This window comes from Symphodus melops, assembly GCF_947650265.1.
Source record: "Symphodus melops genome assembly, chromosome: 9".
Taxonomy (NCBI): Eukaryota; Metazoa; Chordata; class Actinopteri; order Labriformes; family Labridae; genus Symphodus; species Symphodus melops.
Window position 1 is genome coordinate 10,513,828 of NC_136699.1, and position 11,018 is coordinate 10,524,845.

At 38.5% G+C, this 11,018-nt stretch overlaps 2 protein-coding genes across 2 annotated transcripts; one reads left to right on the top strand and one right to left on the bottom strand.

The window, feature by feature from the left end:
• The first annotated feature begins 507 nt into the window (after positions 1-507).
• stard14 (START domain containing 14) lies at positions 508-6,195 on the top strand. The gene is made up of 6 exons (XM_079352323.1): positions 508-950; positions 1,201-1,348; positions 2,096-2,199; positions 2,344-2,461; positions 2,561-2,613; positions 4,773-6,195. Exons 1-6 carry the CDS (start codon positions 573-575, stop codon positions 4,977-4,979), a joined length of 1,008 nt encoding a protein of 335 aa, XP_079208449.1. The 5' UTR covers positions 508-572; the 3' UTR covers positions 4,980-6,195.
• Positions 6,196-6,703: 508 nt separating this feature from the next.
• On the bottom strand, positions 6,704-10,707 carry pdzd11 (PDZ domain containing 11). The gene is made up of 5 exons (XM_079352324.1): positions 10,577-10,707; positions 10,068-10,208; positions 9,830-9,928; positions 8,719-8,779; positions 6,704-8,062 (listed from the first exon to the last, which is right to left on the bottom strand). Exons 1-5 carry the CDS (start codon positions 10,667-10,669, stop codon positions 8,028-8,030), a joined length of 429 nt encoding a protein of 142 aa, XP_079208450.1. The 5' UTR covers positions 10,670-10,707; the 3' UTR covers positions 6,704-8,027.
• Positions 10,708-11,018: the final 311 nt, after the last annotated feature.

Genomic DNA, 11,018 nt, shown 5'->3' on the forward strand with positions numbered 1-11,018 from the left:
AAATGACTCATTTAATGGAGTGCATAATGCTAACTAGATCCTACTTGTTTATTTACACCAGTAGACCTCAGCTCTATAAACAATATTTATGTAGTTCCAATTCACAGGTGTTAAAGAAATGAAGATATTAACATCCTTAATTAAATAATGACACAAGATACGAACCTTTGGCGAGTCTACTTTAAAAAGTTGAGGTTACACTTGTAGGTCCAGTCAAGATGACTTATTCAGTCTAAGATGAAAACAAATGATTTATGTCGTGATGATAGTGGATTTATCGACACCCACAGTGTTCAGCCCACTCGATGAGGCCCCTTGTTTGTCTTTCACACTTTAAAAGTCACAGCTGTGCTCTCACATTTTCATAACTTCTTCTTTGGATATTCATTCCGCCTTTAAAATGTTGTGCAAGCTAGGATTTAAAAAAAGAAAATGTGAGTCAGTGTTTGGAAGTAGTATCCTCTCAGATTGTGTCTGTAGACGCGACACTTTTTATTCATGACGCACCTGCGTAGCACACCTGCATTCAGGAAGTGCTGACGTCACACTAGGCGGAGAGGCGTTTTGAAGGAATGACAAAAATCCTGCTCGACCTGATTGGTGAACGAGTCGCCTATATATTCGTGGTAACTCCCCGCACAGAGTCATTAAACTTCTTCAGCTCAGCAGGCCAATACCAAACAGATCGCTCTACCTGCCAAATAACCAGCTATACCTTTATTGAGGAAAAAGGTTTATATATTTTTAAGGACTTTTTTTTTTATAGAAACAAAAAAAACATGACTCTTCAGCCGAGTATTTTACCAGATAAAGCGGCCTTTGCTGACTTCAAAAAGCAGTGCTTATCAGGAGGCAACTGGTCGAGCAAATATGATAAAAATGGGATGCAAGTGTGGGTCGAAGTTCCTGCAAGCAAAGCAAATCACCCACAGAAAATCCACAAGATCAAGGTGAGTCCACATTTAAATGATCATCATCTGTAGACTGTTTTAGGCTTTCATACTTCTCTTTAGGTAATGTGTTGGGAACTTGACATTTACATGTGTGTGTGTGTGTGTGTGTGTGTGTGTGTGTGTGTGTGTGTGTGTGTGTGTGTGTGTGTGTGTGTGTGTGTGTGTGTGTGTGTGTGTGTGTGTGTGTGTGTGTGTGTGTGTGTGTGTGTGTGTGTGTGTGTGTGTGTGTGTGTGTGTGTGTCCCCAGTGTAAAATGACAATCAACGATGTGTCAGCTGCAACCATGTATGATGTCCTTCATGACGGCACGTACCGTAGGCAATGGGACCCAGCCATGCTGGAGAGTTTTGACATTGCCCGGCTCTCTACCAACGCTGATGTGGGCTACTACTCATGTACGTACTATTTATTTATTTATTTATTTATTTTCTACGGAATCTCACCAAACACCTCCTGTGTGTTTGTGCCACCAGAAACAAGTCTGGTGTGGGGCCTGACCCAGTTTCACATGGAAATGCAACCCAGAGAAGGGACATTCAATATTGGTGTTTTTATTTGAGATTTCAAAGATATTCTCTGCCACTTGCCTATATTGGAAAACAGATATTTTGCTGACAGTAATAAGTTAAATTGAAATCCTAATTCCTATCTATTTAAAGTAGTTAACATCCAATGATGACCTATACAAAGTTATTGATTCAGTGACTAAAAGAGGTGCATTAGACACAACAATATTTGTATGCCATTGCTGGGGTGTCTGAAATTCTTTTCAAATAATAGATCGACATGGACTACTATTTTGAAATAATATTTAAATGTAAACAATGCTTCCATGATTTTCCCATTACCAAGCTCCTCTTTTATATTTACATGCTCAAATCAGATTCTTTTATCTTCAACCATCCCTTCGATTGCAGTGTTGTCCCTTTCACTGACATTTGTAATATTTCTTCAGCTGACACTTTTTTTTTAGCTGCCATAGCCCTCAGGGAGAGAAGACCAACGACCTGTTGTTCTACCAGTTTATTTACTGTCATCACAAGGGCTCATTTATTTAGTGGACTGTTGAAAGAACACAGTAACACATTAAGTTAAAAAATACAATATAATCAGATTTTGTATCTTTTTTTTCTTTTCAACAGGGCGTTGTCCACCTTCCATAACAAACAGAGATGTTGTGAGTCTACGTTCATGGCGCGTTATGGATGATGAGTACATCATCATTAACTTCTCTGTCAAACACCCGGTACGCCACCTCCTCCTCACACCCCCAGGCACATGGCAAACACCGCCTTTAAAATGTGCAATTTCTACACCTCTGACACCTTTTTAATGTTTTATTTTTTAATAATACTCATTATACTAAAAACTTTTTTTGGTCATATTATAGAATTATCCTCCTCGCAGCGATTTAGTGAGGGCCATTTCCATCCTCACTGGTTATCTGATCAAGCCCACAGGACCAAACAGTTGTACTTTCATTTACCTGTCTCAAGCTGACCCCAAAGGTGAGTCCAAAATCAAAAAGTCAAGAGCATTATATTTTAACCGGGGATTCATGCTCGAGCTGTTTTTACTTGAAGTTTACCCATATGTCTTTGCTGCAGGTTCTCTTCCGAAGTGGTTGGTAAACAAAGCATCTCAAGCCCTCGCTCCAAAGGTTGGTAACATAACACGAGTGTTTTGTTTACATCCAGCACAGTTAACAAAGATACAGTTGGAAATACACAACGTGTGAACTGCTGTGGGTGTGTGTCCATGAGGTGTTTAAGAAGCGTGTAATAGGTGTGTGCGCATAAGGGAGGGAACGTTTCATGTGTCTAAAAAGCACAATGGTGTCCATAGAAACTAAATTCAAGGGCCTATCCTGGTAAGATTGCTGACAAAGAAATATCTTAGCTCGGTTTTGCTCTCACTCCAGGCAGAACTCGTTCACCAGGTTTCAAATGCTCTGCAGAAGAAACTATTTCGACCAAAGTGTAACAGTGAGAGAATGTGTCATTGTGATCTTTGCCTTTTTACTTGACAGAAACCTGTATGAGTAAAGACTGTATGGGTAGTTTCTATGAACTGAACTCTAAAACGTATAACTTCAGTATGACAAATGAGTGAAAGTAGTGTAAATATTGGTTGTAGATCACTTTTAGTTACTTCAGAAGAGTAAGTAGAATAATTCTCAACAGTAAAATTAAGAAAGGAGATTATGGAAGGGTTACATTAAAAATACATGATCTTCATGTGACTACAAGTCTGCAATTATCTAAAAATATATAATTTCAGCCACGCTGTGGACAGCTCATAAATGTGAACAAACGTATAAAAACATTGAACAAAGTGCACTTATGCAGATTTGCAGGCTTTAAAAAATGTAGCTCTTGAGGTTTGTGGGGCCGCTCCAGGTTCCTAAGATTATAAATGAGAGATTTGAGGTTTACTGTGAGACACCCACTGATTCCATTGGGTATATATATTTTTTCTTAATCTGTTATTGTTCTGTCGAAGGAGTGTCTAAAAAGAACGATTTAAGGTCTGCTAAATGTTCTAGTGTGATGTCTTTAAGTTGCTTGTTTTGTTGGACGAAACGTTAAGAACTTCAAGCTGTTCAGTTCTCTAATACAAAAGGCTGAGAATGATATAGAGACCAAAACAAGATATTTTTATTAGTTTACCAGGTCTTAAATATTCAAGAACAGATTAGAAACAGATTTACGGATAACAAATCTTGTATTTACTACAAAGTCCAGAAGCCCCCCCCCCTCATGATAATCACTGTAGGTCTTTGGATGTGTTTTCAAAAATGTAAGAATTTCATGAAAATATGTTGACAAACATGTCTTGCTGAACAATCTATCTCAAAATGTTCTTTTTAGATTACACTTTCTCTGGATACAGCAGATTCATGAAAAATCAATTCCGTATAAAACGGTTTTAAGGACATCAGGCTTTGGTTCCTGATTTGGACTCTTGAAGCCAATCAATGATGGTCGATTTGAGATCTTAAACTAACTTTCAGTAAACCTGAAAAACGGCTCTGCAGATGCTGAGACAGGTGTTAAGTCTTTTGACAAACGGCTATAACCAACTCGCCTGTCAGTAGCATTAGCCACGCCCCTTATTATGAATAACTCTTAGCCTTAATATGCTCTGAACGGATGAGTTAAAAAAAATCACCCTGGGTATAGTGTGTATGTTGATAAAGAAATTGGCTATTTGAACCAAATTCATTGGTAAACCAGGCTGTAAACATGTTTATTGAAAAGGACAATTCAGAATATGTGCATGCGACTTTTGCAGCCTGCCTCAAATAGACACTCGAGGACCTTCAGGTATTTGCAATTCTGCATTGGCTCCATTTTTCAGCAGCGGAATATGCTGCCTTGTTTACTGTGATTTAGATGCCAGTGATGTAATTTGTTTTAGCATGTTTGAGTCTACTGTTGTTCAGGTCCACATTTTAATGGCGTCTCTTTTGAGTTACGTAACACCTTTCCAGATTTGTAGTGTTTCTGAAATCTGCTGAAAAAACCGACAGCATGGGAAACTAATTTCTTTGTTTAAAAAAAAAATAATAATAGTTGAAACAAGATAATTTGTCTTACACTAATAAATGTCTAAATGTATAATGTTATGTTACATGTAACATGAATGTAGATAGTGCTGGAGTTGCAAATGGTTGGACTCATGATCCTGTAAATCTATGACAGTGATTAGTTACTAACTTTATCACTATTCCTAAAGGAGAATCGAGGTGTGTTTGACCCACATTGTAAGACAGCTGCCCTCATGTAATTATATGTTCTCTCTGCTCACGCCTTCCAGGTGATGAAAAGTGTACACAAGGCGGGACAGGAATACCCAGAGTGGAAACGACAGAACTATCCAGAGCTAAAGCCCTGGCTGCACCTGGAGCAGAACACCCTGCCCATGATGGATCCAAACCTTCTGTCCATACAGAGGGCGGAATCACTAGAAAACATTGACGAGAGCTCTAAAGTGGAACCTCAGGACAACGAGGACAGCAGCTAAATCCCGGTGACAGAAGGAAGGACGAGATTGGGAGACAGACTCTTAAACTAACCAGACTTGAGACCTCTGACTCTTTATGATGTCACCTTAATAGTTGTGAATGTTTGTCACATTTTCCTAACCAGTGTGCCTTTATGGATGAGCAAGAGCATGAAGTGTTTACAGCCGTCGCACAGAACGGAAGCTAGCACAGATCAAATTGCCATTCAATTCAGTCCATGTCAAACTAAGCTAAACACCTCTCCAGTGTCTGCTGCCATGCTCTATTTTAAAGGTTTTTTTTTTTTTTTAATGTTGTGCAGGCTAAGAGGTGATGGCATTTGAATGGGTCATAGTTACAGCACTACATCTAAAGTGGGTCTGCTGTTAGGCCCTTTTTTTATAGTTACAGCTATTTAAAATATACAAGAACAAGTTTAAAATGAATTTAAGCATAGATCATCAATCCTGTGCCTTTCCTCCTTAATGAGTAACTGTGAGTGGGAATCAGTTAGTACGTTGTGTCAGTAGTTCACTGTACATTTTCAATATTAATAACTTTAGAACCAGATGGAAACTGTTTTAAAGTCATCCCTTTATTATAGGATTGTCCAATCCAAACGATGGAAGTCTGATTTTAAAATAGTCACATTTTAATTTGTTAATGACACTTATTTGGCTAGTTGCACTGTTAAAACACATGTTGGAATGTTAACTGGAAATGTTATGTTAAAGGTTGTAGGTTTGTTAAGCAGAATTTGGCATCAAGTTGTTTTTTTTGTAGGGAAGTGTTGATCAAAATGTACTACACACAGACATCGACACCTTCACTACCCCCACAATTACTAATATTTTCATGATTTTAACTAGATATGATCAATAACTGTGCTTCCTTTTTCTCTCTGAGTGTTAATCGTGACAGTTTGAAGGTCCAGTATATTTATTTAGATACACTTACTGTGACCTCATCCTTATTTAAAGCTATTCAGACTTTTATTTGAACTGAAGGAGGGGGTCTGTAGATGTTTTATCATGTCGAAGTTTCTATGATGCTTTGAAGACGGCTACCTGAAGGATTGGAATGACCATTAAGGATATCTCGTATTTATTACTTGTCAGCCTGGATTACGTGCACTGTAGCGCTGCATCCTTTTGAAAGGTTTTTCCATCCAAAGATGTTGACTTAAAGAATGTTACATGGCTTTGGTTTTCTAAGAAAATAAACCTCAAAGGTTCACATGCTTCGACTTTTGTCAATGTCATCTTACTAGGAATGCAGTCAACCGGCCTCAAGAGAAACCCAGACACAAAGAAGAACAAGTTTGGCTACTTGAACCAGAGCAAACTGGTCAGCTCTGTGTCACACTCACCTAGAACAAACACAAAGTTTACTAAGGTTCAAATCATTTTATTTCTTATTCAAATGTTAAAATCATGTTTATTTTTATTAAGAAGGTTCATCAGATGGCAAATCCAAGAGAGTTTATTGTTTGGAAAGATAGCAAAAAGAATACGACTTGTATCAGTAAAAAAAAAAGTGTTCAGTAAACTGCAGTAACAAGTATTCAACTGTTTTTTTTTTTATGAATCTTCACACGCACAGGAAAGCTGAATGTATGGTTTAGCATACATTGAACATTTAAAAACACACTACAGTCTTGAGTTCAAATCAAATCCAGCTAACAGGGTCTCCAGTGAACACTCCATTAAAGCCCTGCCACCGAAGAGACCTGCAGGACACAATGTGCCGTTATCATGCACTTTAATAGAATGTTGGTTTATAATTGTGCACATCAAATACACAGTTTACGCTTTAAATAACTCAAATGTCACTCTGCCAAAGAGAAGTGTGCATGAAACATGAACCAAATCATTACTTGACATTATGAAACGGGTTTAACTCTGCAAGCCAAAACTCCAATACGTCAAATGTCCTACACATTAAGTACGTTAAAAACTGGATGTGTATTATATTCACAGTGATACTATAAATATCGGAAATCCTGCAATATTACTTGCTCTTACAACATATCTTTGTACCATGCAGTATCAGTGTAGTGTTATGTTTTAAAATATAAGCTATTTAGTGACAAAACTATTGTGGTCAAACACAATCAATCTTTCTGTAGGTTTAAATTCTCTGCCTTGGTCGTGGTGCTCTCAGTTCTTATGAGATAAAATGCATTAAAAATATAAGATAATAACCCTTATATATTTTTGGCCTGGTTTATCATTATAGGTAGGGCAGTTAATTTCCTCCAGATGCACTTTTTAAGTTTTTGGTTGAAATTGTCTTTATGTGCTGACAGAAATTAAGATCTTATGTGGTCTGAAAAAGGAATTTAGAAAATCGGTCATCATGCTGCCGGTGCTCTATTCTACCAGTATAAACATGATGACTTGAAAAATGTAACATGAGTTTCACCGTTTCTAACAAAGCTTTCCCCTAAATGTTGAATGTGAATTAGACGTCGTCTTAAAGACTCGTTTGAACAGTTTAGCAGATGCAAACGCCGCACAGTCCTGTAGCACAGTCCCTGCGTGTGTAAAGTATGTCCTTACTTTAAAACAGCAGCATCAGGGCAAAGCTGTAGAGATGAAACAAATACTACTCTGTTGAATTCAAGTGTAAGTTTAAGATCACTTCGGGATGCTTTGTGAAAACATGAATAAAGTAATGGTTAATCCAATTATTCAGGGATTAAAATGTTATACTCGACTGGAAATGATGTACAAGTGATATCATTATTTATGTTAAATGTCTTCTACCCTCTGCTTTTCGATTCCTGAATTTTAATAACATCATAATAAACTTTAAAAAGGACCTCCTGTCAATAGAACCTCATCTTGTCACAGTGTGTAAAAGAGTGATTAGATCCCTTGGTGAGAAAAGAAACGGGTAAAAACAGAGTCGATGTTGTCCTTACACGAAGGACTTTGAATGATTCTGTTAGTCATACATCAGTCATTGGAAGCTGAAGCACAATGGAGGCCAGAGTTTGTGGGAGGAGGGTGATGACGAAGCTACGAGGAGTCTGTCCACGTCTCTCTCTTTTTCTTTAGTGCCACCTAGTGTACAGTCCTCTCCTTCTGTCGTTGGTAATCTGAGGGACAAAAAAAAACAAAACAACATAACGATCCTCGAGCTATGGCAGGGATGTCCTTCTATAACCTCCTGCACGTGTTACATTACTCAGTGACTCAAAAGGCTCCTTATTTTGTTTTGGTAGTTGTACGCACTCAGCAGAACTACAGTAGGCGGATACTGGAAAATGCATCAAAGTTCTGCAAAGGCTCAAATCATAAAAAAGGTCGGGTTTCACATAAAGACAAAATTACTGTTGAATTTTCACACGAGAGTGACAACAAGGACGACCCACATTACAAATTCAAAAGAGACTCTGCCATCACACTCAAACTGAGCACAAAAACGTCGAGCCGATCTGTCTTTATCTGAATATAAACAAGTACACTGTTTTTCTTTTTTATACTTGTTTGTAAACAAAGCAGGCTCATATTGTAAATGATGACAAAGGAATACAAAAGCCTCTCATTTAACATATGAAGTAACACCTGACATACCTGATGGATCTTTTATTTATGGTCTCAACATTGATTTCTCTCGTGGGACAAACTCAACAGTAGTTCACTGAAATAGTTTGACCAGTTGTACTTCACAGACACTGGACAACACAAAGCTCAATTATTACTGTATGTTCCTTACCATTTTTGAAATGATGACACGTTTATAAAGACTTACTGTAAGGAAAGAAGCGAACTCGCATCAGTATTTCTCGTGCAGTTTTCAGTATCTCTACAGCCTGGAGAGGAAGAAGAAATGTTCTTAAAAGCAATCATCAACAACAAAAAGAAACAACAAGTTGGCATTTGCCAACTGCCTGATGACGCAGCGTGCTCTAGAAATCAATATGGCTATTTTGAAGGAGATGCACTTTGTAGGGGAGGAGGGAGAAACAAGTGAAATGTGAAGGGTCTGGAGAAGTGGTGCAACAGGTCACAGTTGATTCGCGATTCGTTTGGATCAGATTTGATCCGGGGATTAACAGAAATGGAATCATCGTGTTGTAAAATAAACGCACTGCCAAGAAATCCCCGAGCAGAGTCTCAGGGAAAAGAAAGCAGCGTTAAAGTACGTGAGTCGGCGCCATGAAGGTAAGCTGTACAGACAGGAAAGACTTACACACACACAGGTTTTTCATGAACTTTCAATCAGAAAGAGGGTCGTGAATTGTTGATATATCGGTGTGTGTGGTAACTTTGTGACAAACAGGGCTTTAACTTTTGTGTCGTGTGCTGTGTCTGTATTTATCATGTAAATATCTGCTGTTGTTTGTGTGTGAAAACAATCAGTTGTCAAAGTCAAGTAAACCTCCAGCCTGCTGTAGTGTGTAGATGATAACTCTACAGGTACGGTCCCTATTTGATGTTTTGTCTGACTCATAGACCACACGCTGCAGCAACAAGCAGCATACGGACAAACTGCTAAACAAGAGGTGAGTAAATGTTACGTTTAACATCGTCAAAAGTCAAACAAGAAAAAAATTAAGGGTTTTCGTCTATCATAGTAAATCTGTTATAAATAAAGATATCTATGTGGGGTTGGTAATGTTGATGTGCTTTCCTTTTGGATCAATATTTTAATTTAGAAATGTGCAAAGAAATATCATACATTACACACTTTTTCCGTTTTCTCCCCCTCACGCCCCTCGAGCTCCCACATACAGCTTAAATCGCAAAACTAAATTCTTAAGAATATTCATGTCCATGTAAAGCGCGACTACTGTAGCTTGTTTGCAGTAAACGTGTCATTTGTATCGATCTCAGCTTGACAGTCATGATGCTAGACTTACTCTTGAGTGCTCTATGTCTTGGAAATCCACCTCATTTACAGAAAGGACCTGGTCTCCTTCCTGTAGTCCTGCCCTGTGGGCATCGGAGTCGGGTACCACCTGTAGATACATTGCAAGCATCATACACAAAATATAGAATTGATTATGGAGCAAACAAGCATGAAATTAAGGACAGACGATAATATACCCAGGCAACACACACACACACACACACACACACACGCACACACACACACACCTTGGATATAAAGATCCCCAACTGTGACGCCTTGCCCCCACGGATGTTGAAGCCCAGCTGTGCTCCAGGAGGTTTCTTCAGCACAATTGTACGCGGCAGAAACTGGGTAAGCTCGTTGTTGTACTCTGGGTGATGCACCCGCTAAAATGAACATAGACAAAAAAAAAAAAAAAGGAAAAGCTTTTTTACACATTCAAGAGTCAGTAAGCATAATCTCATAAGAGGAACAGGGACACAGAGACAGGGCTTCATCAGCTTTCCGTGAGCACCAAAACGGGTTCAAGAAACAACTGGAGTCACCAGACAACAGAAACCAAAGAGTGGCCTGTAAACAGAATCTTGGGTTACAATTCCAACCCCAGATATGACCACCTGTAAGGACTTGATCACACTATATATGCTTACTGTTATCAAAATCTGCTATCTCGATGAGAAAAGAAAAAAAAAAAGACCCAACTTGTGATGTACATATAGGCATAATAGGAGATATGTGGAAGACAGTGGGCTACCTCCTGTGGGGGGATCCAAGCTGGGGGGTTCTCGTAGGAGGGCAGGAATACCACTGGGAGCTGGTAGTCATCGTAAGGAATTTTCTGATCCATTGTTTCTGTAAACACCAAATAGAGTATAATTAAAATGTTGTTACTTAATGTGTGGCGTTGTTTAAAATACATGGCAGCCTGCAGCAGCATTAAAACGAGCCAAGAGACCAGAACACATCTTCAGCTAAATAAAAATTAAACATGATCTTATAGTCGCTTAGTTCCACTCTGACTTCAACCTGAGTCCTTGAACATGGGTCTACTACAAAAATATCTCTCCCTCAGGTTTTAGTTTTCAAACATCTGAAATGATGGCTAACACTAATGCTAACTTACAAGCTAACTTCAAAATGGCTTTGCTGTCGACATTAAATATTTATTTAACCCCGTTTAAGCTACTAACACCATT

Excerpts from the sequence above, each read along its gene's own strand:
- stard14 (XM_079352323.1), top strand. The coding sequence starts at position 573 with ATGACAAAAATCCTGCTCGACCTGATTGGTGAACGAGTCGCCTATATA. Across the intron at positions 951-1,200 it reads AGAAAATCCACAAGATCAAG|TGTAAAATGACAATCAACGA; the intron begins GTGAGTCCACAT and ends GTGTGTCCCCAG. Across the intron at positions 2,614-4,772 it reads CTCAAGCCCTCGCTCCAAAG|GTGATGAAAAGTGTACACAA; the intron begins GTTGGTAACATA and ends CACGCCTTCCAG.
- pdzd11 (XM_079352324.1), bottom strand. The coding sequence starts at position 10,669 with ATGGATCAGAAAATTCCTTACGATGACTACCAGCTCCCAGTGGTATTC. Across the intron at positions 9,929-10,067 it reads TGGGGATCTTTATATCCAAG|GTGGTACCCGACTCCGATGC; the intron begins GTGTGTGTGTGT and ends ATGTATCTACAG. Across the intron at positions 8,780-9,829 it reads AAGACATAGAGCACTCAAGA|GCTGTAGAGATACTGAAAAC; the intron begins GTAAGTCTAGCA and ends CTTCCTCTCCAG.